The sequence below is a fragment of the Aegilops tauschii genome, chromosome 6, assembly GCF_002575655.3.
Source record: "Aegilops tauschii subsp. strangulata cultivar AL8/78 chromosome 6, Aet v6.0, whole genome shotgun sequence".
NCBI lineage: Eukaryota > Viridiplantae > Streptophyta > Magnoliopsida > Poales > Poaceae > Aegilops > Aegilops tauschii.
Genome location: NC_053040.3, coordinates 461690517 through 461718196, shown reverse-complemented (window position 1 = coordinate 461718196; position 27680 = coordinate 461690517). Strand labels below are relative to the sequence as shown.

Sequence of the window (27680 nt, the reverse complement as noted above, 5' to 3'; positions counted from 1 at the left end):
TGGAGATGCTCTAAGGCTTGGGCTTGGGGTGGTGAGAGAAAATTTGAAGGGATTCAACCCAGAGAGAGAGAGAGAGAGAGAGAGAGAGAGAGAGAGAGAGAGAGAGAGAGAGAGAGAGAGAGAGAGAGAGAGAGAGAGAGAGAGAGAGAGAGAGAGAGAGAGAGAGAGGGGAGAGTGATCCCCATGGAATGATTACCCAAATCATATGGATATGTGAGTTCTCAAAAATAATGGAAAATTACATGGTTATGAAAGTTTAGAAATTACATGGTTATCTCTTTCTTTAGCCGGACCCCTTTTTAATACAAGGGTGGCAAAAAAGGTTAATTATTGAAGTAGTCAAGAGCTTGGGTTATACAAGCAAGAGCTCTTGCTGTCCTGGCTTGGTTTTAGCATGTACAAAATGAAGAGCCTAAAATGCACGGATAAGAGCTCCAAGTGTCTGCCAAAAAAAGGAAGGAGAGCTCCAAGTGTTCTGGTCACTTCTTTAGACTGGACATATTACATGCATTCAGGTGTACATATCTTGAATTTGCTCATGAAATTACATCACAAATCCTTTATTGTAAAAGACAAAGAAAAGACTAGGCAACTCTCTGTCTAGCGCCTCAAAACCATTTTCTTGCACCAGCAACCGTAGACTACCAGTAGTACAATTGTCAATGCAAATCCAACTCCAAAGCCTACACCAACAAAAAGCCATAACATGATATCATCAAATGGCGATCCTTCTTGCACAGGAGGTGGCAGCGACGAAGATAGCGAAGTCACGAATGTAAGGTTACATTTCACAAGAAGTGGGCACCCGTACAACCCTCTGTTTCCGCCCTGGAACGAGCTGCTGGTGAATGTGGAAAACTGGCTGCCTGAAGGTATCCTCCCACCGAGATCATTGTAGGAGAGGTTGAGCCACTCAAGTGTGGTCAACATGGCCAGCTCCTGTGGGATCTCCCCCACGAGACGGTTCCAGGAGAGGTCCAGTGACTCAATCCGGGACAACTGGCCGAGCTCGCGTGGGATCTTGCCTCTGAAAGCATTGTGAGACAAGTTTACCACGTGAAGGTACGTGAGGTTGCCGATTGACCGTGGGATGAAACCACTGAATCGGTTGCACGACAGGTCAACCACCATCAGGTCAGCTGGGACTTTTGCCACCCTCATGTATTGTTGTTTCATGGCCACATCGATCACAACCTGATAATCCGATCTTCCAGCTCGCGCATACACGTTATAATCATATTCCGCGATTCCATTTGAGTCCAAAACCATGGACCTGAAACTCTTGAATAAATATGGTGGTAGATCGCCGCTGAAGCCGTTTCCTGCAAGGTCAATGATTTGTACACTGGCGAAGTAACGGGCGCTTGAGTTCTTCTCCACAAGAGGGGGGATGCTCACCGGGCCATGAAAATTGTTGTATCTCAACACAAGTAGCTGAAGCTCCTGTAGCTGACCTAGCCATACAGGGAAAGAGTCCACGAAACGGTTCCCTCCAATGTCAAGAGCTAGCAAGTATTGGCATCGAGCCAATGTTCTCGGCAGGCGCCCCTGGATGTGGTTCCCATGTAAATCTACCAGCTTCAGGTTACATGATTCGTCGATCTCGTCAGGCCATGCTCCGTCAAGGCGATTTCCCCTCAAGTTCAACACAACGAGGTCATTGCAACCTTTCAGCAAATAAGGTGGCACCAACCCACTGAGATTATTGCCAGACAGGTCGAGTATTTGGAGAGGATGGTGCTTACGACATTCTGAGTAAGGGATAGGCCCACTCAGTTCATTGTTCGCAAGGTTGACGGAGTAGGCGACCTCAAATTGTCGGAGGAAACTGCTTGGAGGGATGGAAGAGAATTTGTTGTTGGAGTAGTCAAGATCGTACACGTCAAAAGGGAAAGGCACGGCGCCACCAAGCATATTGAAGCTAAGATCGATGATCCTTATATTAACATACTGCAGGCGCTGACCCACGGTGGTGAAGTGGTTGTTAGAGAGGTCTAAGTAGCTCATGTTTCTCCAAATCCAGTCAGGTATCTCCCCATGAATTTGATTGGAAGAGAGATCCAAATGTTGTAGTTCAGGTAGATATCTAATGACAAGGGGCAACCTTGTTAGGTTGCAGTATGCTAGATTCAAGCTAGTAATACTGTTGTTACTAGCATCAATTTTACTACCATCCCCGGAAGCAGATAACAAGGGATTATAGGATGCTGATATCATTGTAAGGTTCCTTAGCCTCAAGAACGGGTTTAGATCCACGGTGGTGAAATTGTTGTTGTCAAGTTGCAGGGTATGAAGAGCAGTGAGATAGGAAAAGGAAGTTGGAACTGCACCTGTCAGCTGATTGCTGCTCAAGTCAATGTCAGTTAGCTTAGCTGATGGATTCTGGAATTCCTCAATAGCACCAGAGAGTCGGTTCATTTGGAGGTACAATGTCTGCAATGTTGGCTGAGTGAACAAGGATGACAAAACTGTCCCCGAGAGTAAATTATTGCTTAAATCCATCTTTCTGAGATATGGGTACATATGTCCGTCAAGAGGAACCATCCCTGTAGAAGAAAATTGTTTAGTCATAAAACTGGTAGCCAAGGACCGTGTAAGTTCAGATTTATTTCTTAATTTGCAGTAACTTGTCACGCCCCAGGAAAATAAGACGACAACAATGAAAACAGGGTAGCTTGGCCTATGTGGTCATTGAACTCTCTGGATGTTGCTTGCATCTTGTAAAATTTGAATGAATAAAGCACACCGTTAATCTTGAAATATCACTGTCTATTTTTTTTAAAATAAACCATATGATAAAGCACAAGTCCTCTAGTAAAAGTGGCTATGGAATAATAATCTAAATATTCCAATGGAAATCCTTTAAATCAAAGACGGCCTAAATTTTGTAGTTCTTGAGTATTTGGTATAGGACATGGGTTTATTTTTTTTCTTGGCTGTGCATCTGGACATCTTGTTGGTGCAGGCTGGGTGTAATTGATATCTTTGAGATATTAATATATTCTCTTTGTCAAAAATAGAACATGGGTAGTTTTCTTAAATCTGCCCAAGACAATTCGTTTGTACAATTCTTTTTAGATAATGGAGAAGAGCACCTGTACGGGCTCTCCATTCAAAGATGCACACACCCCTTGTCTCCAAAGTCTTAAACAGTTTAGTTTTTTCCAAAGTATAAAGTAACAAGATAAGGAATTCAGGATACACTAAAACTCAGGTAGGACAAACATATTGTTAACCTGACACTTTTTTGGATATAGACCCCATATATTTTATTTACAGCTGTCATCGTATAATATTTGATAGCAATGTGATGTGCCTAGGAAAATGGGAGGATTCAACTGGCCCACATCGATCCCCCCTCCTTGCATCTATCCAGAAAACGATATAACAGACTTGATAGGTAGATGATTTAGCAAGCTGCAATCTTTTCAATAGTACCAACTTACCTGTGAAGTTGTTGTTGGCGAGCGATACGCTTTCAAGTCGTGTCAAGCTTGTAAGCCATGGAATCTGCCCAGACAAACCGGAATGCTGACAGTCCAGTATGATCAAGTTTGTCAGATTGCTGAGGGCCGAAGGTAGCCTGCCGGAGAAGCTGTTCCAACCGATGTGTAATTCAGTCAGTGACATGAGGCTCCCGATGGAGGTAGGGATGGCCCCAACGAGGTTTGTGCTTTCAAGGTCGAGAATCATAAGATTCTTTAGCCCAGTGATCCCAAGAGGGAACGCACTAGGCTCAAATCTGTTATCAGCGAGCACAAGTTCTCGCAACGAAGGGAAATTGGAATGAGTGAACAAATCAGGCAGAGGACCAGTTAAAGAGTTATAACCAAGATCAATCACCGATAAGGAGTGAAGTCTTGATAAGGATGGGTGGAGTGGACCAGAAAGGGGACATCTGTTTAGGCGAAGGATCTGAAGAAGGGGGAAGTGGTTGGCAAGTGCCTTGAAGAACTCCGGTGCTGTGCCGGTGATATTAACTTGCTCTAGATGGAGCTCCTTCAGCTTGCCAAGGTCGCTGGCTACTATGGTCGACGGACGGAGCTCCCATCCGTTGCGTCCAAGGTCGAGGGTGACCAGGTTGGTGAGCCGAAAGATATCGACTGGGACCTGAAAATCAAAGTTGCAACCTGACAGGTTGAGATAGGTCAATTGTGTCAAGCTCTGGAAACCAGAAACCTGAAGCTGGGAGCTGGTAAACGTGTTGGAGGCAAGGTTGAGGTATTGGAGAGAGGTAAGCCTGAAGAGGGAAGGGTGAAGTCCGCTGATATACAGGTTCCGCTCCGGGAGGTCGAGTGCGGTTACCCTCCCGGTAACATTGTCGCAGCCAACGCCCTCCCAGCGGCAGCAGTCTGTGCCCTCTGTCCACGAAGACAATGCTATGGTGGCGGCTGCCATGAAGTAGTCGTCTTTGTCGGTGAAGGAGAAGGAACGCTTCACGGTGAGAAGCGCGGCCGCCTGGTCCCTACGGCAGCGTGCAGGGACCTGCTGCGAGGCACTGCTGTTTGCTGAAAGGGCGTGTGAGCAATGCACTAGTAGCAGGATTTCTGCAAGGAAACCGAAGGTGAACAGTGAGGTGATATGAGTAGGCATTGCCGCTGGCGATTTTTCTGGACTCAAGAGAAGACGAGATGAGCACATATACTTCTTCTCTGCTGCATATGCATATATAGAAGATGGCAGGTGTGCAAAAACGTACATGCTAGTTGAGGGCATAATGCCCTGATTGAACCAAGGACCAAGCCCGCTTTATTATCTACTCCCTCCGTTCTGAAATATAAGTCTTTTTAGACATTTCAAATGGACTACAACATAAGGATGTATGTAGACATATTTTGAAGCGTAGATTCACTCATTTTGCTCCGTATGTAGTCATCTATTGGTACCTCTAGAAAGACTTATATTTTGGAACGGAGGGAGTACAGTATATGTACATCAGAGTCTTTGCTGTTGGCCCCATGTAACACAGTTGCGTTAACAGTTGTGGCTTGACGTGGAAAGCTAGTCTCCGCTCCATGCCCCGTTCTTGACTTTGGCTCGAGTCTTCGAAGGCTGCTGCTTCGTCCGACAATTCGATTGACGGGGAAAGCTAGTCAAGTATAAACGACAACCCGTCCAGCCGTGTGGACCACGCGTCTTCTTTCTTCGAAGTTCTTCGAATACTGTACAAGCACACGCAGGGGCGGTTGGCAAACGCGCAGAAGAGACTGTCCCGGCCAAACAGTGAAATGGACCAAAAAATAAGTAAATAATACTAGTAATACATTCAGGTCCTTACGATTCTCTATGTTGCTACAAGCTTCCATCATCGCCGGACTGGCCGCCGGAGAAAGTTTATTTCCTAAGCTTCATTTTGCTAAAAGTTTCAACCAATTTTGGACTTGTAGATAATTAGTTATGATGTTTTATAGTTTTAGGGTCTTTTCTGCAAAACTGTCAGTTATTTAAATTTGACCAAACTGTTCTTGACAATATTTCGGATAAGGTTGGCTACGTAGTAGTCTCTGATTCGTCGGTACCAATTCAAAATAAATTAAGATGTAACCGCCAGTTTTAGATCCAACGGCCAAAATCTAAACGTATCGATTCATTTAAGTGATCTAATCTAACACGTTAGGTCGAGATCGGACGGCTAGGGTTTCATCGAAGCTCACCATGGTGCTAGGTCGTCGGAAAGTCGCGGGAAAACTCGGGCGCAGCGCGACGGCTCAGATGTGGACGAACTCGAAGCTCCAGTGCTCCCTAGCGGCAGCAAGCTGGTGGTCGACGAGATGCGGATGACGGCAACAAAGCTCCTCATTACTAGGAAAAGGGCTATAGATAATATGGACACTAATGGCGCACCAGACATGCGGTGCGCCACTACTATATAGCAGTGGCGCATCGTGTGCTGGTGCGCCATTAATGTGATAGATACTAATGGCGCACCACAACCATGGTGCGCCACTACTAACAACTTTTTTTTTTCTTTTTTCCAAAAATAGTAATGGCGCACCGTGTGCTGGTGCGCCATTAGTGTGATAGACACTAATGGAGCACCACAACCATGGTGCGCCACTACTAACAATTTTTTTTCTTTTTTCCAAAAATACTAATGGCGCACCGGGGCACAGTGCGCCATTACTAGTTTTAACTAGTAATGGCGCACCAGTCACCCCGTGCGCCACTACTATCATTTTTTTTGCAAAACTACTAATGGCGCACCGCCAGCTGGTGCGCCATTAGTAACCAGGGTTACTATGGCGCATTTGTTGGTGGTGCGCCATTAGTAACCTGGGACCAGCTAGATATTTTGGACAGCCACCTACACACTCACTTTCCCCACTTCATTCTCTCCACCTCCTCCTCCAAGCTTGTCTCGGCTGCCTCCTCCTCCTCACCTCATTTGCACCATAGATTCATCCAAATTAAGTGGTTAAATTACCTTTTTTGATAGGTAAGTAAGGGGAAAGCTTTATTTATGTTGTAGATCTACTTTTTTCTCCCTCCAACAACATGCACATGCACTTTTTATGGCCTAGCTAGATCTATGTATGTTTGTGGTGTTGCATATGTTTGTGGTGTTGCATATATGTTTGTGTTTACAGGTACCGGTATTTGAAATGCGATAGTTGCCAATATTTTGCCGGAATGTTGATTCATTTCCGTTTCGGCGAGAATTTTGGCACTATGCATTCTTTTTGGTCCTATTTTTAGGCCAAGTCATGCCAAATTTTTTCTTGGTTCTAAAATATCGTTTTGCTCTACCCCGCAGGCGACCATGGTCCGCACGATGACCGAATGCATCGTCAATAGGTTTTTGAGCTCCGCGAAGGCCGAGATACTTCAAAATAACGAGACAGAGATAAGATGTCCGTGTCGAAGATGAAAGCTGAGGAGCCTTATGGACCCGGATTCCGTACAGGTGCGGGACCACCTGCTCTTGCGTGGTTTCATGGATGGCTATCGGTGGCAAGGTGATGAAGATGATTATGAAGTCGTCCATGGGGGCCGGCCGGCAAGAAATGAGGAAGGGCAGCAAGACAACCACGGCGAGTGCGGGCGAGAAGACGAAAAATCTGCAGGATATGATCACGAAGTAGATGCAGTACACAGTCATCATGTAGAAGATGCCGGACATGATGATGAGGAAGATGCCAGAGCAGACGAAGGGCATGATCATGAAGATGAAGATGCCGGAGCAGACGACGATGGACCATCGATGGGCTGGGTGTAGGACCCTCATATTCAAGAGCTGCTTCTCAAGCAGACGGATAACGCAAAAGCTGCCGCCCGAGAGAAAGCCAAGCTGGATCAACTGGAGATAGACGTGGTTACTCCATTGTATGAAGGATACAGGCCCGAGGATACCCGCTTGAAAGTAACGCTCATGGCTCTGGAGATGAAGGTAAAACATAAAATGACCGACGCATGCTTCGACGAGAACATGTCATTCTGGTACGAACGTCTTCCCAAGGGGAACAAGTGCCCGACCAGTTTCGAGGAGGCAAAGAAAATCGTGTGTCCTCTGGATTTACCGCACGTGAAATACCATGTGTGCATGAACAATTGCATCATTTATCGGGACGAGCACGCGGAGTCTACCATATGTCCGGTGTGCGGCGTCACTCGATACAAGAAGAGGAAGAAAGCTCCTCGAAAAGTGGTGTGGTACTTTCCGATCACTCCTCGTCTGCAGCGGTATTTCGCGGACCCTAAGGTAGCAAAGCTCTTGCATTGGCACGCGGATAGGGAGGAGAAGAAGCAAGAAGATGACGCAAATGATCCGAAGATAAATAAAAAAGACAAGATGCTGAGTCACCCTAAGGATGGGAGCCAGTGGCAAGCGTTGAACTTCGAACACCCAGAATTTGGGAACAATCCAAGGAACATCGTGCTGGGCGCGAGCACCGATGGAGTCAATCCGTTTGGTAGCCAGAGAAGCACACATAGCACCTGGCCTGTGTTTGTGTGGATGTACAACCTCCCCCCTGGTTGTGCATGAAGAGGAAGTACATTCACATGAGTATGCTAATTGAAGGGCCGAAACAACCAGGGAACGACATCAATTTGTATCTGGGGCTGCTGAAAGAGGAGCTAGACACGCTGTGGAAAACGCCAGCCAATACGTGGGATGCCACAGAGAAATAATATTTTCCTATGAGAGCCGCACTGCTCACGACGGTGCACGACTATCTCGGTTACGGATATGTCGCGGGGCAGGTGGTCCACGGATTTTCTGGATGCGTCAGGTGCATGGATGACATAACGTATCGCCAGCTAGATAGAGATCCCGGGTCTTCGAAAACCGTGTTCATGGGACATCGAAGGTGGCTTCACGACGATGACTCATGGAGGAAACGCAAGGATCTGTTCGATGGTGAAACCGAAACCTGAAGACGCCCGCGTACGAGGAGCGGCGAGGAAATAGACGAGCTGTTGAAAAATTGGAAAGATTGCCCACTGTCGGGAAAGAAGCAAAAGGCGCCAGAGCCGGGAAAGAAGCAAAAGGCGCAAGAGCCGCTGCTGAAGGTATGGAAAACGAGGTCTGTTTTTTGGGACTTGCCGTACTGGAAGATCCACCGTGTGCCTCACAGCCTTGATGTCATGCATATCACGAAGAACGTGTGCGAGAGTCTGCTTGGTACCCTGCTCAACATGCCAGAGAGGACCAAAGATGGGCCGAAAGCAAGGGCAGACTTGAAATCAATGGGCATCAGGGAGGAGCTTCACACTAATGATGATGATGATGAGGCGAAGCAGGATACGGAAAGTCGTCGCAAAGGCAAAAAGGCCAAGAAGACTGGAAATGACTTCCCTCCCGCGTGCGTCACTCTAAGTCAGGAGGAGATCGATCAGTTTTTCACCTGCCTCGTAGGAGTAAAACTTCCTTACGGTTACGCGGGGAAGATAAGCAGATACCTAGACTCAGCGAAGCAGAAGTTCAGCGGGATGAAGTCTCACGACTGTCACGTGCTGATGACGCAGATACTTCCAGTTGCAATCCATGGGATCATGGACGCGCACGTCCATGAAATGCTATTTGGCCTATGCAACTTTTTCGACGTCATCTCTCGGAAGTTGGTTGGCGTGAGGTAACTCAGAAGGCTATAAGAAGAGATCGTGGTGATACTATGCGAGCTTGAGATGTACTTCCCGCCCGCATTCTTCGACGTTATGGTGCATCTGCTGGTCCATATCATGAAGGATATCATCCAACTCGGGCCGACGTTCCTGCACAGCATGATGCCGTTCGAAAGGATGAATGGTGTCATCAAAGGATACGTTCGCAACATGTCACGTCCAGAGGGAAGCATAGCCAGGGGCTTTCTGACCGAAGAGTGCATCTCCTACTGCACGAATTATCTAGGCATCGAGAACCCCGTTGGTCTGCCCGTCAACAGGCACCTCGGCAGGCTCGCTGGATGGGGTCACCGTGAGGGTCGCCGCGAAATGCATGTCGACTTCGAGGGTCGACTCGCCGACTTTGAAAAAGCAAACCTAGTCGCGCTACAACACATAGACGTGGTCGATCCTTGGGTGGTAGAGCACAAAACCTTTATTGAGAAGACGTACAATGACCGAGGCCAACAGAGGACGGACGGAGATATAATCAAAGAGCACAACTCATGTTTCACGCGTTGGTTCAAGCAGAAGCTTTTGTCGTACCCTTTACATGAGGATTCTTCCGCGGAAGAACAACTCATATTCGCCTTGTCATAGGGCGCCAAGCACAACCTGATGACGTATGAGGCGTACGATATCAACGACTACACATTGTACACCGAGGGAAAGGACATGAAGAGCGATGGTTATCAGAACTTTGGGGTAACGATGGAATCCTACACCGGTAACAACAAGGACAGATACTACGGAAGGATCGAGGAGATCTGGGAGCTGAGCTACGTTGGAGAGAAGGTCCCGATGTTCCGTGTCAGATGGGCCAAGAGCGTCCTAAAAGAAGACTGGTATTTCACCACCATGGTTATACCCGAAGCCAAATCCAAGACCGCGGGCGCAAACGTCACCGCGAAAAATGAGCCATGGGTACTGGCTTCCCAAATGGAACAATGCTTCTTCATTACCGACCCGTCAAAGCCCAGTCGTGTTGTCGTGAGGAGAGGCAAAAGGAAGATCATCGGAATGGATGGAGTCGCCAATGAGCAAGACTTCGACAAGTACGGTGACCCGGAGATGGAACATGACGACGACGATGAAGTACCAGCATACACCACAAGAAGAAGCAGGACCACCCTACCTAAAGGACGTCCGTTCAAGAGAAGAACTACATTTACGAAAAATAAGGGCAAGAAGATTGTGAACAGATAGCTAGCTAAGATCGATTGTATTTAAATTGTAGCCTTCATTTCTTGATTGTATTTCGACATATTGAAATGATATTTCTTCTGTTCTAGTGTCCTCATGAATATTTATTTATGTTTATTATGGTATTGAATTTCTAACTCACAAAAAATATTGAATTTGTTAATATTTTTTGAACTCATGAATATTTTTAAATTTCATGGGCACTTTCTGAATTCATGAATATTTTTTCAAATTTGATGATATTTTTTCATATTCAATATGAAAAAATATTGAATATTCATGAGGACACTCGATCTCGATCCCCCTCCATCTCGATCGCTATCCCCCCTCGCCGCCGAGCACCCCCCACCCTCCCCCGCTCCACCGCCGCCGCCGACCCCCCGCACCCTTCCCCGCTCCACCGCCGCCGAGCACCCACCGCACCCTCCCCCGCTCCACCGCCGCCGCCGACCCCCACACCCTCCCCGCTCCACCGCCGCCGACGACCCCTCGCACCCTCCCTTGTCTCCTCGCTCGGTTCCCCCTCCCCCCCGAGTGCCATTGCTATACAAAAAAAACGATTACTAATGGCGCACCTCTATGGGGTGCGCCATTGCTATTAAAAACAGATTACTAATGGCGCACCCCTCTGGGATGCGCCATTGCTATACAAAAAAAAGATTTCTAATGGCGCACCGCGTGTGGATGCGCCATTGCTATTAAAAAAATTCTAATGGCGCACCGCTCGGGGGTGCGCCATTGCTAACCCTTCCCCCACTAAAATCCCCAGTCCTTTCTATCTTCCCCATCTCTCTCACCCGCCAGCCCCGACCCCCGACCCGTACTGCGCCGCCGCCGCCCCCGCGCCCCCGCCGCCTCCCCCGCTCCGACCCTCGCGCTCCGTAGTCTCCCCCCCTCCGCCTCTTCTTCCTCGGGGAAGCAGAGCCGAACTCGCCGCTGTAGACGTGCTCGCCCGCCCCTAGTAGACGTGCTCGCCGCTGTAGACGTGCTCGTCGGGGCCTCTCCTCCGACGTCACCGGTGAGCCACCACGCCCTGCCCTCTCCCTCTCTGCTCCTTCCTCCTTGCCCTCTCCCTCTCTGCTCGATCCCCTCTCTTCTCTGTCTTCACCTTCTGTTCTTGCCTATGAGGTGTTTGATTAAATGTCAATTCAAACGATTGATGCAGCCGTGTCCACCGGAGCACCACGACTGCGTCTGCGACCTCATCTCTGCTCCGCCGCCGTCTACGACCTCGTTTGCGACCGCGTCCATCGAGGTGAGTTCTTCCATGGATCATTTTTGTTTCTTTAGTGAACTGGTTGTATCAGTTCTAAACTGTGCTAGTACATGTTTCTTCCCTCACTGTGCTAGTAGCAGTATAGCAAGAACAATGAGGCATTTTTTGTTTTTTTTTCTTATGGAGGTTAATTGTTGGTTGGTAGCAAGCAGATCCATGCTGCTGTTGTACACAATGGTATGATTTTGCTTCATGTTCTCGCGCCACTAGTAGCAGTAGTAAAGACAGAAGATGCTCTGTCTTTCTCATTAGCACTCAGTGTATATGAACAAGTCCAGTTTGTGGTCAATTTATTTACGAAAAAGAGAAGAGGAGGTCTGCCCTTAATTTTGCTGCTGGCACATGGATGGATTTGTATGTACGCAAATAGTTGCAATGTATGTATAATGGCAGGACAAATCTGTATGTATATGTATATGTTTTTGAGCTTCTTCGCCGAAGCTTGTTTGTGTTTTGTTTCTCTGGATGCTTTGGTTCCTTCCAAGTAAAACAAGTATACTTCTCTACTATTAGGAAGTGCTTGATAAGTTTACTCGTTTCTCTGTCAGTAAGTTTTATGCCTACTAAGAACACTTGCAAATGGTCCATATCGGTGCTAAACTGCTAATGCCTGTCAGGCTTGGCTCACTGATGTTGACAGCGTATGATTGCTCTGCTCAGTATCAAGTTAACAAGACTAGTTTATCCTCGCACAAAGTCTGCCAATCTTTATAATCCCTAGTTGCAAGGGGACAAGTTACTGAACTAGCAGTAGATGTGCATATGCCATAGAACTTCTACTGTCCTACTCCTACATGCTCTTTATGTAGCTACAGCCTACAGTCAGCACTATTCTACTGTTGAAATCTTGCTGCCACTTTTAAATATGTAATAGTCATTGGTACCCCAGTTATCTGCTTGATGTATTAGTAGCTTAGAAAATAAAACCATCCACTGTTTTTTTAACCTTTCCCCAGTGTTACTTTTTCTTTACATAAACTGTATGCATGTTGAATTATATACCATGACCAAGTTTTTGGGTGACAGCTAGTTTGACTATTTGTCTTAGAGTTCTGTGTTTCTGGTACCTACGATTTTAGTGCAATACTTTTTTGGTCTGTACTTGCTGGTTAAAGGTGGTTGATGGACAAACAATTAAATCCAATCAATTTTCTCCAGCACTTTTTGGTCTGTACTTGCTGGTTAAAGGTGGTTGATGGACAAACAATTAAATCCAATCAATTTTCTCCAGCACTTTTTGGTCTGTACTTGCTGGTTAAAGGTGGTTGATGGACAAACAATTAATTTTTTGGTCTGTATCATAGCGAAGAAGTTTCAGTAGCCAAGACATGAAGCGGAGAGTATTCATAAAAAAAAATTTAGAGTAGATGGAGCTTCTTTCTTTTAATTCAAACAAACTACTACTATTGATTGTTGTGGTTGCTCAACAAGTTATCTCTCATTTAGAGTAGATGGAGCTTCTATCTTTTTCATCTCGTTTAATAAGTGGCTAATCATTTGCTATCACTTGGCAAAAATGAAAAGAAAGGAAAGAACCGTTGTTTGTAGGCAATGTGATGTGATTTCAATGTGATGTTGACAGTAGTTAATTAAACCTGCTGCTGTTGCTGTTATGCCTGTATTCACTGCTGCTGCTGCTGTACTTGTGATGATGCTACTTGTGATCTTCTGAAATGACCCATTGGCGACTTCATTACGCGGGGATAATGATTTTGCAGGTACCTCAAGAGGCCCTTGAGTTTGCCGGAATGTCGATTAACTTCCGTTTCGGCAAATTCGGGTACTCCATATGTCCTATTTTCAGCAAAGGTCATGCTGAAATTTTCCGTGAATTTTAGCATGACTTTGCTAAAAATAGGACATATGGGGTACTTGTGACTAATGCATGGGCCGGGGTATCTTAGTACATAATTAAGTAGGATCCTCTTTGTTTATTTGCCTGCGTAATCTCACGATTGGAGCTGGGGGCGGCCACGTGTGAGCCATCCACGAGCCGTTGACCTCGCTCCTGTCCTGCCTACCCACCTCCCCTACCTGGCCCTGACTGCCATTAAAGTACCGGCAAGTCGCAAGTTCATACCTCGAAGGCGTCATTCTGGCAAACCCAGATAAGGATAACTTCCTCGTGCCTTACTTTCCTGAGTAAGTCATCCCCTCACCGCCCCGTAACATATGATTTTTTAGATTTCGATCGTTCTTTTTTTTTCTAACATTCCGTGTTTTGTGCAGTGACACACATTGCACACTCATCCTCTTAAGCCCGAAATATTCCATGGCCACGTATTTCGACCTGGACCATCAGTCAAAAAAGACTACACAAATATCAAGAAAGTTCTTGATGATGTTCTCCCCGGCTACGCCAGATCTGGAGGCACCTTCAGCAGGCCAGTTCGTAGGTACGGCAAGCACATCTTCAGCCATAATACGACGTTCTCCTGCATCAAGCAGCCGCCTGGCGGTCAGAAGGATGCCTACTACACCCTCCATCACATGGGGGCGATCGTACGGGACCATAATCACCTTCAGCAGGCCAGTTCGTAGGTACGGCAAGCACATCTTCAGCCACAATACGACGTTCTCCTGCGTCAAGCAGCCGCCTGGCGGTCAGAAGGATGCCTACTACGCCCTCCATCACATGCGGGCGATCGTACGGGACCATAATCACCTTCTGCTACCAAATAATCTCAAAGATTGGGCCGCACGCTTGTCGGCAATCCAGGACGCGGACATCAGACAAGAATTCTTTTGCATTCAGTCGGAGTTTGTGGAAATCATCCATCAAGATGTCCTCCGTACCTCGGGGCAGTTCTATCTCAGACATCAACCGTCCAACAGTGAGATAGAAACAACGCTACAAATGCAGGCTGACAACGCCCGTGATTTCATGACCATCACGAAAGACGGCGGCTTCATCCACGCTCCGGTCCCTGAGTCGAGTCGAAAGTAGTGATGCTATGTAGTTCTGAAATGTCGATTGGCTCATGTTGAAATATTAAACTTTAATGAACTTGTATGTCTCTTTGGTTTGGACAGTCATTCAACTTATATGTAATCGATGCTACTTATTAGTAGGACCATGAATCGTGCTATTAATGTGTTGCTTTTCTTTTCCGATCCTTTTGTTGCATACTTATATATTGCTTATGTATTGTTTGTGAATTGCTACTAACGTTTTGTTTGGCTAGTGTATAGAGATGCCATCACATGTCGTGTACAAGGGTAAGGTTCCCGGAGTCTAGGACGACTGGGAGGAGTGTCGGAGACAGGTTCACCGTTTCAACGATAACAGTTACAAAGGGTACACCACTAGGGCGGAGGCGGAAGCTAGATACGCACGCTATCTAGCGGGAGAGAGGAGGGAGCGGAGGAGGAACCGGATGAAGACCAGTTTCATTGCGATGATGCTAATCGTGATGACCGCAGCTCTCTTCAATGTGATGGTAGTTTAGATGATCGATATCGACTTGTAATGTGAAGACAAACTTGCTACTCGCGGTTTCGAGACTTGTAATGTTCTAACTTTGTTCAGTCTTTTGAATTCGGAGACTAATATGATGAATTATATTCGGAGACTAATCTTCTATTGTATTCGATAACTCTGCTGTTTATATGTTGTGCTGTCTATATTCTGTGCAGTAATATGTTTTGTAACCTGTGCAAATATCAGAAAAGAAAAAAAACCCTAATATTCATACTAGTGGCGCACCACCCAGAACTTTAGTGGCGCACTGCAAAATGCACACTAGTGGCGCATCAGCAACAAGTGCGCCATTAGTAAGCCAGAGACATGGTTAAATATGGCCCCCTGGGAGGCATTCTAATGGCGCACCGTATGGTATACTAATGGCGCACTACATGGTGCGCCATTAGTAATAAAATCTAATGGCATGGTGCTAGTGGCGCACCTGTAGTGCGCCATTAGTAGGCAAAACAGGTGCGCCACTAGCAGGCCTTTTCCTAGTAGTGCCTGGTGGTCACGGTTGTCACCAGGGTGGAGAGAATCGACGACAAGGGCTTGTTAGAGGTGTCGGACAGGGCAACAAGTTTCGGGTGATGACACACTGCTAAAAAACGAGCGTGTTTGGACGCGCGGCTGGGTTAGTAGATGCGCGGAAGCAAGAGAAACCAAATGGACATGGTGCGGGGCCAAAAGGACCACAGTGCTCCCTGGAGTTTCGACAGTGGCGAGCTTCGGTTGACAGTGAACTCTGTGCTCCCAGGTGTTCTGGGCGTCGGGGTAGTGTCTGGGAGGGTCGCCGTGGAGTGGGGGTTCACGTGGTGGTGACGTTTGAGCTTAGGGTGGTCGGGGTTCGCCAGAATTTGACCGAAGATCTCTTGGCCAAAGCAGACGAGCCGGTGGCGTTACGGGCACAGCCTAACGGTGTCCGACAAAACAGGTAGGGGGCTTTTGCACAGGGGCCTAGGGGGTGTTTATAGGGCATGGAGCGTCGGGCGGGCATGCATGGTGGCCACGAGTGGAGGTCGTGGTCGCTCGGGTTTGTGCGCGGTGTGGGCGCGTGCGTCAGATGGCAGTTATGTGAGGTGGGCGTCGACCCTGATGGGTGCGTCCCACCTGGCAGAGAGAGAGAGAGAGAGAGAGAGAGAGAGAGAGAGAGAGAGAGAGGAGCAGGCTGGCTGGGCTGGCTCGCTTGGTCCTTTTTTTCTTTTCTTAAATTGGATTTGATTTTTCTCCAAACTACAAACTTTCTCTAAATGCCTTTCGAAATATTTCTAGTTTGGTGAACATTTTCTTTGTGGTTTTTGACCAACTATTTTTGTCAATTCCTATTGGGCCCTTCTGTAAAGTATTTCTATTTATTTTTTGCTTTTATTCTTTTAACCAGGTTTTACTTATAGTTTAAATTGCGCGTATTTAAACTATTTTCAAACCCTTGATCAAGCAATAAAAATAGTGCAAATATTTATCTTAGAAGATTTATCTCCTGCCCTTATGCATTGTTTGACAAAACTTTTATTTAGAGAAACTTTCATGGCCATTAATTAAACTTTCAAATGGATTAGGGTTTAAGAATTGGTCATGTTTATTTCAAGAACCAAATATGCAACAAAATCATGGGTGCAATGCATCTAAATGCACACCCTAAATTTAGAGAAAATTTGGGATGTGACACGGCCGCTGGTCTTGTGCAGGATGGCGTGCTGGAAGCGGTCGTCGAGGCTGCGCAGGACGTTGTGGACGAGATCATGATCCTTGACACGGTGAACGATGTCCCGAAGAGTGTCGGCGATCTACTTGAGCTTGGAGGTGTAGTTGACGACGGAGTGGTCTCCTTGGATGAAGCTATGAAACTCATCGAGGAGGTATGTGATGTTGGCGTCCCGGTTGCTGCGGAAGAGGTAGCAAAGGTAGCGCTAGAGCATGTACGTCGTGTCCTTGTGCTCCTCGATGATCTCCAAGGTCAAGGGAGTAGTGGTGGCGTTGTACTAGGAAAGGATGGTGAAGTCGCTGAGGGTCCAACCAGAGGAGGCCTGCGACGGCGGGCCGTCGACGTGAGCGCGGCAAGGAACTGGCGACACCATAGTCCATATTTGTCCTTCTCAAAATTGAGAGTGGCCAGGACGTGATCGCGGATGCGAAGTCCCTGGATTTGGGGAGTGGGTAGAGTCCGTGTTGCGATGGGGAGGCCGAACTCCTTGTCAGAATCTGAGCCACCGGAGGAGAGGGAGGAAGATGAGCTCATTGTTGCAAGGAAGCAGGTGGGGCAGCCGAGGAATAGGATCTAGAAAATTGATACCATGTTAGAATCGGATGGGACAGAAGGAAGGGAGGGATTCGTGCAACCCTTCGTATCTCATTGATTGGGTGTTTACACAATATATATCTGTACGTGGGCTTATCATACTCACAGAAAACTAGCCTTATGACTCAGTCCTAACACACAGACGTGAACAGACACACATGTTCCCTAACACATGCGTGTGTGCTAGATGTTCCGAGTCTGTTGTATGTGATTTACCATGTCAGTAATCTTCTGATGATGCTAATTTGGATTAGGTTTAAAAGAAATCTGGCTAATTACCTAACCATGTTATGAATCACTCCAAATTTGTATAACAAGATTAACCAATTTTATCCTTATGCATGTTGACAAGAACAAGATACGCCATTGGCGTGCTTTACAACAGATGGAACTTGGGCTATTCTTATGTTTAGCCTACGGTTATGAAAGTTCAGAAATTACATGGTTATGCCCTTTTAGTCGGGTTTTTAAAGTGGATGCAAAAAAAAGACCCACTAATTATTGTGATGGACAAACCATATGGTGGGACCCGGCGGCGGCAATATTCGCAGAATGTTTGGACACTAGTACTTCAATAGGGAAGGTCGTTTATAAGCATTGTTATAGATCTTGTAATCAAGTGGCTCATATGCTAGCTCATTTTAGTTACTGTAATAAGACTTCATTTAGTTGGTTGGACGAGCCCCCTGACTTTATTGTCAGTAAGCTCGTAGACGATGTAAACATTATTTAAGTTTTAATAAAGCTAGCCATGATGGCCTTCCCTAAAAAAATTATTGGAGTACTCAAAGCTCGGATTATACAAGGAAGAGCTCTTGGTATCCTGTTCTTGCTTTTATAGCTTCTAAACTGTAAAAAAATGGAAGCTCAAAATGCACGGATCAAGGGCTTCAAGTATCTCTGCCAAAAAAAAGGGAAAAGGAGAGCTCCAGTGTTCTGGTCATTTCTTTAGACTCGTACATATTGCATGCATTGAACCATATATATCTTGGATTCGCTCATGAAATTACACCACACATCCTTGATTGTAAAATAAATAAAAAGACTAGGTAACTACTTCATCTAGCGCTGTGTGCTATTTTCTCGCGACGACCACTGCAAACAACCTGCAATACGATTGTCAGCGCAAATCCGACTCCGAAGCCTACACCAACAAAAAGCCATAACATGATATCCTCAAATGTTGATCCTTCTCGCACAGGAGGTGGCAGTGACGAAGATGGCGAAGTCACGAATGTAAGGTTACATTTCACAAGAAGTGGGCATCCGTACAACCCTTTGTTTCCGCCCTGGAACGAGCTGCTGGTGAATGTGGAAAACTGGCTGCCCGAAGGTATCCTCCCACTGAGATCATTATAGGAGAGGTTGAGCCACGCGAGTGTGGTCACTGTTGCTAGCTCCTGCGGGATCTCCCCTACAAGATGGTTCCACGACAGGTCCAGTGACTCGATCCGGGCCAACTGGCCGAGCTCGCGTGGGATGTTGCCACCAAAGGCATTGCGAGACAAGTTTACAACATGCAGGGACGACAGGTTGCTGATTGACCTCGGGATGAAGCCACTGAACCGGTTGCTAGACAGGTCAATCACCACCAGGTCAGTACTGACTTTTGACACCCTCATGTATTGTTGTTTCATGGCCACATCAACCGCCACCAGATAAGAAATAAATCCTTCTTTCGCAGACACTGTAGTATAATCATCATATTCTGCAATCGTTCTGTTCGGATCCCAAACCATGGACTTGAAACTCTTGAAGAAATCTGGTGCTAGATCGCCATTGAAGCGATTTCCTGCAAGGTCAATGATTCGTACACGGGAAAAGTAATCGGCACTCGAGTTCTTCTCCACAAGAGGAGAGATGCTCACGGGGCCATGAAAATTGTTGTTTCTCAAGATAATTAGTCGGAGTTGCGGTAGCTGACCCATCCATATAGGGAAAGAGTCTGTGAAATGGTTCCCACCAATGTCAAGAGCTATCAAATATTGGCACCGAGCCAACGATCTCGGGAGGCGCCCCTGGATATGATTCCCATGTAAATCTATCAGCTGCAACTGACATGATTCGCTAGTCTTGTCAGGCCATGTTCCGTCAAGATGATTTCCCCTCAAGTTCAACATAATGAGTTGACCGCAACCTTTCAACAAATAAGGTGGCACCGATCCGCTGAGATTATTGCCGGATAGGTCTAGCATTCTGAGAGCATACTGCTCACGACATTCTGAGTAGGGGATAGGCCCACTCAGTTCATTGTTCGCAAGGTTGACAGAGTAGGTCGTGAGCCCGGACCGTTCGAGGAGGGGGTTTATTTGGATGAAGCGGAGGAAACTACTCTGGGGGATGGACGAGAATTTGTTGTTGGAGTAATCAAGACGATCCCCATTGGAAGGGAAAGGCACGGCGCCACGGAGCATATTGAAGCTAAGATCGATGTACATTATATTAACATAGTGCGGCGGCCGGCCTACTGTGGTGAAGAGGTTGTGCGACAGGTTCAAGGAGCTCATGTTTCTCCAAATCCATTGAGGTATCTCCCCTTGAATTTGATTGCAAGAGAGATCCAAATCCCCTAGTTCTGGTAGATATCTAAGGACTTGGGGCAACCTTGTTAGGTTACAATATGCTAGATTCAAGCTAGTAATACTGTTGTTACTAGCATCAATTTTACTACCATCCCCGGAAGCAGATAACAAGGGATTATAGGATGCTGATATCATAGTAAGGTTCTTTAGCCTCACGAATGGGTTTAGATCCAAGGTGCCCGTGAAATTGTTGTGGTCAAGTTGCAGGATCTGAAGTGCAGTGAGATACGCAAATGAAGTTGGAATTGCACCTGTTAACTGATTGCTGCTCAAGTCAACGTAAGTCAGTGTAGCTGATGGATTCTGGAATTCCTCGATAGCACCAGAGAGTCTGTTCATGTTGAGGCACAATCTCTGCAATGTTGGCTGAGTGAAGAAGGATGCTGGTACCGTCCCCCAGAATGAATTATTGCTTAGATCCACCTCTGTGAGGTATGGGAATATATGTGCATCAAGAGGAACCGGCCCTGTGTAAGAAAATTGCTTGTATTAGTCATAAAACTGGTTAGACAAGGAGTGTGTACATTTGGATCTATGTCATAATTAATTTGCAACTCATTGGCATGCTCTAACAAAAAGAAGACCATGCAAAGAGAACATGGAATATTTGTCTACGTGTGCGTCCTATGTGGTTGCTAAATTCCTGGGATTTTGCTCTATATCATGTTATATTTGAACAAACAAAGGATACATATTTCCTAAAATATAATATTATCTATAAATAATTGTAAAATACACCATGTGATAAAGCACAAGCTTTGTAGGAGAAATGCCTAAGGACCAATACTCTAAAATTATGCTGACATACTTTAAACCTGGATGCTCTTCTATAGGTCAGAGTATTTGGCATATAGCACTGGCAATTTTCCGGAAATTTACCCACAACAGTTTGTTTGCGCAATTCTTGTAAGAAAATGGAGAAGGGCACCTGCTCGGCCTCTATGTCCAAAGATGCACACATCCCATATTTTTACAATGTCTTGGAAGTTATTTTTTTTTACAAAGTACTAAGTAACAAGCTCAGGATACCCTAAAGCTCAAGTAGAACATGCTATATAGTTAAACCGGCCATCCTTTTGGGACATAAGCCCCATACATTTGGATTTCGCTACAAACCGAACGCCGGATTTTTCAGCATGGCAAATCAAATGCTTGGCTTGACAAATTATTTTGCCACGGGGATGATAATTTCCTTCAGCAAGCTTGGCAAATCCTTGCAATGCTCAGTTTTTATTTTTTGCCAGGTTTTGCCATGCTTACTTAAGGAAATTGTTATCCTTTCGAGAACATATCCATGGCGTTTGGTTTGCTATGCTTAAAAATAGATTTTAGTCACCATAATATTTGAAAGCAATATGCCCAAGGACATATGGAATCCAACAGGCCCACGTGGCTACCTTTCACAATTTTTGGTAGGCATATGATTTAGCCATTCTGCTATCACAAATCGAGGAGTAAATACTTCTTTTTGCGAGTAAGTACAGACTTACCCGTGAGTTTGTTGCTGCCGAGCAGTACGACTTCCAGCGCTGTGAGGTTCCTAATGGAGTCAGGGACGGCCCCAGCGAGGTTCCGCGACGCGAGGTTGAGTGCCGTGACCATCCCGGTGACGTTGTTGCAGCCAACGCCCTCCCATCGGCAGCAATCCGTGCCCTCTCTCCACGACGGCAGCGTCGTGGTGGCCGGCCCAGAGGTGGCGCTGCCGGTGAAGAAGAGGAAACGCTTCACGGCGAGGAGCGCCGCGGCCTGATCCCCGCGGCATCGTGCGGTACCGGCGTCTGCTGACATGGCATGGGAACGGTGTGCCAGTAGCTGGATCTCTACAAGCAAACCTAAGGTCATCACTTGTAGCAAGAACGAAGTTTGATGAGTAGTCGTGCGAGGCATTGCAGCTGGCAAATCTAGGAGAAGACGAGATGTACTATCATGTTCATGTATGCTACTTCCCTGTCTATGTATATGTATAAGGTCTGAAGGTGGGTGGAAACGAACATGCAAGTTGAGAGCACACTGCATTCTGAGCCGCTGTTTTCCTCTACTCCGGTTTATCTGCAGTATGAACCGCAAAAATGTCTTTGCCGTGGCCCCATGTTTGTGTTAACAATTGTATCTTGACGTGGAAAATTAGTCTCCGCTCCGTGTCTCATTCGTGACTTCGACTCGAGTCTTCAAAGGCTGCTGCTTCGTCCGATAATTTGACTGACGGGAAAAGCTAGTCAAGTATAAACGACAACCCGTCCAGCCATGTGTAGACCACGTAGTCTTCTTTCTACGAAGCTACCGCGTGTTTCCGTTCATCGATCTCATCGAATACAACCGTGAAGGGCAGATAGCTCACGCGGGGACGGCCGGCAAACACACAGAAGAGACGTCCCAGCCCAGGAATGAAATGGACAAATGAATAAATATTAGGTCCTTACAACCCTTTGTGCCGAATTACATCGGCGCCTCCGCCATCTTCCATGATCGCCGGACTGCCCACCGGACAAAAGGTTCATGAAGCCTTGAAACCTAGAGTAGAAGACACAACATCACGTCGATGTGCTTCAGAGACCTCGGATGTGGCATTACTCCTATATAAAAGATGTTAGAGCACCTCCAACAGCCTTTGTATGTTGGATTACTAAAAACAAGTTACTACCGCCAGCACTTAGAGGGGGAATCTACGACGGTTCGACCCGGAGGGAATTTTGTGATAGGTTGGACTCAAACTTTGTTTTAGAATATTCCTATGGGCTAACCTATCACAATCAGGTGCAAAGTCCATTGGTCAAAGGTCGTCCGGTGAAAGTGAAAGGGACACTTTCCTGGTCAACGGGGCTAGGGTTAGACTAGTCCAGGGTCTTCGGGGGCTAGCAATCCCACCAAATCTTGCGTTGGGTCCTCATACAAGTCTGAGAGTGTGATGGGAGGTGCAAACACTCAACACGCAGCTCCGAGTGTGACCGCCTTCACAGACGGCGCTGCCGCCAGCACTTAGAGGGGGAAGCGGCCACGTCGGATCAACCCGGAGGGAATCTCGTGGTGGGTTAGGCCCAAACTTTGTTCTGAAATGTTTCTATGGGCTGACCTTATCACAACAAGGTGGAAAAGTCCATTGGTCCAAGGTCGTCCGCTGAAAGTTAAAGGGGGTAGCTTTCCGGGTCAACCAGGCTAGGGTTAGGCCGGTCCGGGGTCTTCGGGAGTAGATATGCCACCAAAACAACGCATTGGGTCCTCATACGTACATGTCCTAAAGTGTGGCGGTAGGTTCAAACACCCAACACACAACTCTGAAGTGTGACCCCCTACACGAACGACGATAACACCGAAGTAACATTCGACAGTTTGTTGCTGTATGAATATTTCAAAACAGTTAGAACGCAATCAAATCCTAAAAAAATTACACAGTGCAGACACATGTGATATAAGTTGTGCGGTAATTTTTCATAGTTTTTAGAGATGCAGTATCTGAAATAATCCCTCTTTACAGATTGTTGTTTGCAAGTGTGGTGGTGGTGTGGGGATTGTTGTTTGCAAGTGTGGTGGTTTGTGTGTGTGTGTGTGGGGGGGGGGGTCTTCGGAGGTTAGCAATCCCACCAAATTTTGCATTGGGTCCTGTTATTGAAGGAAATATGCCCTAGAGGTAATAATGAGGTTGTTATATATATTTCCTCATATCATGATAAATGTTTATTATTCATGCTATTATTGTATTAACCGGAAACATGATACATATGTGAATACATAGACAAAACAAAGTGTCCCTAGTATGCCTCTACTAGACTAGCTCGTTAATCAAAGATGGTAGCACTAGTAGAAAAGAGGGCTTTGGTTCAGGCCGGGTCAGCCCATTAGTCCCGGTTCAGTCCAGAACCGGGACCCATGGGGGCACTGGTCCCGGTTCGTGAGGCCAGGGGCCTGCCGGGCCTCGTGGGGGCATTGGTCCCGGTTCGTCTGGCTCCTTTGGTCCCAGTTGGTGGGACGAACCGGGACCAATGGGCCTCGCTCCTGGCCCACCACCATTGGTCCCGGTTGGTGGCTTGAACCGGGACCACAGGCTGCCCTTTAGTCCCGGTTCATGCCACGAACCGGGACCAATGAGGTGCCTATATATACCCCTCGCCCGCGAGCAGAGCACTGGAGTGCTCTGTTTTTCTCTGGCCGGCGAGGGGAGGGCTTTGTGGTGCTCTACCTCACCTCCTATGCAATGAGGTGTTCGATGAAATGCCCGAGCCACACTAGTTAAGCTTTCTCGTCTCGAAGCTCGACCTCAAAGCTCCATTTTCTTCGAGATTTGTCTAGGTTTAGCGGCCCGTCACGTCCCATTCCCGTCTTCACCGCCGTCGATCGCCCGCGCCGATCTCGTCGCCGGCACCACCGTGGTGAGCCTCTTGTTCTTATCTTCTTTCTGAAAGAAAAAAATCTTACTTTAGATAGATACTTGTCTAATTTTCTTACTATTTTGTTTCTTGTTATTATATAGTGCGATGGTTTTGGTATCCGCCCCCGTCGGCCCTCGTCCTGTCTATGATTCTGATGTGGTATATATTATCTTTATAACTATTGGTTCATTTATTGTTTATGAAAATTATGCCGACCAACGTGACATAGATTTTATTTATCTAGGAGGTATGTGAACCGGAAATTCCAACCGACCCTATTGTCGAGAGGTTAAATTTAGTTGAAGAAGAAAACAATTTCTTGAAGGAAAAAATAAAAAAAATTGAGGAGGAGAAGATGATATTGGAGTTGCATGTTGCGGATGTCGTCGATGATCACAAGATCAAGATGGATGCAATGCGCTTGAAGATTAAAAAGATTAGAAAATATGCCATTCATACCGAGGCTTGGTATCATTATGCCGTTGGATCAATTGTTACCTTGGTTGCGATTATGATCGCATTTGTTTTCGCATTGAAATGTTTTACATAGTTTCAATGTATGGTTTAATTAATTAGATGCTCTGGAGAGCTATATGTTGTTAGATGAGAACTATGTATGTACTTTGGTTTTAATGTGATGATGAACTTGTATTAATTTGGTCACTTAATTATCTGTTCATGATGTTCTGTAATGGTTTTTGACACCCTTAATTATATATAATCCACGCAGATGAACCGGCAATGGATGTATGGTGACAGACACACCTCCGAGTACATTAAGGGCGTGCATGATTTTCTCGAAGTGGCTGAGGCAAACAAGCAGAATGGTTTTATGTGTTGTCCATGCCCTAAATGTGGGAATATGAAGTCTTACTCTGACCGGAAAATCCTTCACACCCACGTGCTTTACAAGGGCTTCATGCCACACTATAATGTTTGGACGAGGCACGGAGAAATAGGGGTTATGATGAAAGACGGCGAAGAAGAAGAGGACGATGACAAATAGTGCCCTCTGAATACGGTGATGCTGCAACGGGGGAAGCTGCTGAAGATCAAGAGGAACCAGACGATGTGCCCAATGATGCTGCAACGGGGGAAGCTGCTGAAGATCAAGAGGAACCAGTGCCCGATGATGATGATCTCCGCCAGGTCATTGTCGATGCAAGGACGCAATCACTACAGGAATCAGCTATTTTGCCGTCTGCCACGGTGGACGGCAAAGGCATGAACGGCGGACGGCAAAGGCCTTTGCCGTCCGCCGCGGACGGCAAAAGGCTCCGGCAAAGTAGGCTACGGTAAACAGCTACTTTGCCGTCTGCTTCCTGGCGGCTGACGGCAAAGGCCCGTTGCCGTCTGCCGCGGACGGCAAAGAGAGCGGACGGCAATAATTGCGTTGTCAGTCCGTTAAGTGGCTAACGGCAGGCCTTTGCCGTCCGCGGCAGACGGCAAACTGTCTAGTGTCTTTGCCGTCCGCCTTATGATGTCATCTACACGTCACTACATGGCAGGCCTTTGCCGTCCGCTGCTGACGGCAAAATTGTTTACTCTTTGCCGTCTGCCAGTGTAGGCAAACTGACCAAATGGGTCAGCTCCCAGGAAGCACAGCTGGATGCCACGTGGCTTCTTTGCCGTCCGCGGCAGACGGCAAAGAGCCCGTTGCCGTCGGTGGCAGACGGCAAAGAGCCTGCATATTGGCTCTTTTTTCTGTTTTTCATTAAATCCAACAATTTTCACAGCAAATATATATGACATATATAGATATATTTCACAAGGCAACTACAGAGCAAACATATAAGATATCCAACACATAACTTCATCATACATGCATAGTTCCATCCAACCATACCAAGTTCCATTCATAGTTCCATCATACATAGCAAGTTCAACATAGAGGCATCCAACCATATATATTACAATAGTTTCATCCAACGATACATGCATAGTTCAACGATACAAAAGAAACAGAGAAAGGGATAAAGAGCACTCCATCTATGCAAGCTTTCGTCAAGTGAATGAAATCTGCAAAATGAAAAATAAGAAAGTTAGAAATATGTGACTAGAATAAGAAGACTAGAACAAGAAGAGTAGAACAAGAAGAAGACTAGAACAAGAAGACTAGAACAAGAAGAAGACTAGAACAAGAAGAGTATGTCATTTATGAGCTAACTTACGTGAAATGGATCATATATGAGCTAACTAAGTTGAAATGGGTCGTGTATGAGCTAGCTAAGGTGAAATGGATCATTTATGAGCTAACTTAGTTGAAATGGGTCGTTTATGAGCTAACTAAGGTCAAATGGATCGTTTTTGAGGTAACTAAGGTGAAATGGATCGCTTTTTAGCTAACTTAGGTGAAATGGATCATTTATGAGCTAACTTAGTTGAAATGGATCGTTTTTGAGCTAACTTAGGTGAAATGGATCATTTATGAGCTAATTTAGTTGAAATGGATCTTTTTGAGCTAACTTAGGTGAAATGGATCATTTAAGAGCTAATTTAGGTGAAATGGATCGTTTTTTAGCTAACTTGGTGAAATGGATCGTTTATGAGCTAAATTAGTTGAAATGGATCGTTTATGAGATAACCTAGGTAAGTTGGGTCATTTTGGAGTTAACCTAGGTGAAATGGGCCATTTTAAAGCTAACGTAGGTAAAATAGATCATTTAGGAGCTAATCTAGGTAAAATGGGTCATTTTTGAGCTAACTTGGATGAACTGCATCATTTATAAGCTAACCTAGGTAAAATGGGTCATTTTGGAGGAAAAGAAGCTAACTCTAGGTCATTATGGTAAGCATATTGGAGGAAATAAAGCTAAGTCTAGGTCTTTATGCATTTGTTAAGCAAAACACTAGAGAAACTTACCGTGATCAGGGAGGTGTAGGAGCGGGCTGGCTAGTGCCGCTACCTGGAGAAGGATCGTGCGATGCGTTTCTGGAGTTAAGCTGCACCAAAGATCATTTCCAATGTCTCGTTAGCATTATGACACTCAAATGTTAAGACTAGCAAGTAATGTCCATTCAAATTAAACTCACCGTGCTCCCAGGAGCAATCACTGGCATCGGCGGAGTGGTCTGACCGGACTTCTCGCACACAGACTGCACATTTGGTTTTCACAACAGAGTCATACTAGTTAGTAATGAGACTCAAATGTTAAGACTAGCAAGTAATCTGCAGAAGAAACTTACCACAAGGAGCTCGTACATGGCCCTTGCCTGCATGTCATTCCGTGCCCTCTCCTCCTCCATCATTTTTCTCGTCCTCTCCTCCATCTCCCGCTGCCTCTCCGCCGCCTCCGCCAGAAGTTTCTCCGTTCTATCTCTCTCAGTCTGTATAGCAGCCTGCAACACCACTCACATGACCTTTTTTAATCATTGATGGAAGCGCACACAA

The 27680-nt window shown here is 46.2% G+C and overlaps 2 protein-coding genes across 2 annotated transcripts; both read right to left on the bottom strand.

Moving 5' to 3' along the window:
* Nucleotides 1-326: 326 nt before the first annotated feature.
* LOC123494378 (receptor-like protein 39) lies at nt 327-4701 on the bottom strand. The gene is made up of 2 exons (XM_073502177.1): nt 3292-4701; nt 327-2682 (listed from the first exon to the last, which is right to left on the bottom strand). Exons 1-2 carry the CDS (start codon nt 4699-4701, stop codon nt 601-603), a joined length of 3492 nt encoding a protein of 1163 aa, XP_073358278.1. The 3' UTR covers nt 327-600.
* Nucleotides 4702-18250: 13549 nt separating this feature from the next.
* On the bottom strand, nt 18251-21956 carry LOC109732480 (receptor like protein 22). The gene is made up of 2 exons (XM_020291650.4): nt 21416-21956; nt 18251-20392 (listed from the first exon to the last, which is right to left on the bottom strand). Exons 1-2 carry the CDS (start codon nt 21939-21941, stop codon nt 18402-18404), a joined length of 2517 nt encoding a protein of 838 aa, XP_020147239.2. The 5' UTR covers nt 21942-21956; the 3' UTR covers nt 18251-18401.
* Between the last annotated feature and the right edge of the window lie 5724 nt (nt 21957-27680).

Coding starts and splice junctions, on each gene's coding strand:
- LOC123494378 (XM_073502177.1), bottom strand. CDS start 4,701: ATGTACGTTTTTGCACACCTGCCATCTTCTATATATGCATATGCAGCA. Junction 2,683..3,291: donor TCACATTGCTATCAAATATT/ATACGATGACAG, acceptor CAATGACCACAT/AGGCCAAGCTACCCTGTTTT.
- LOC109732480 (XM_020291650.4), bottom strand. CDS start 21,941: ATGCAGTGTGCTCTCAACTTGCATGTTCGTTTCCACCCACCTTCAGAC. Junction 20,393..21,415: donor CGGCAGCAACAAACTCACGG/GTAAGTCTGTAC, acceptor TTTCTTACACAG/GGCCGGTTCCTCTTGATGCA.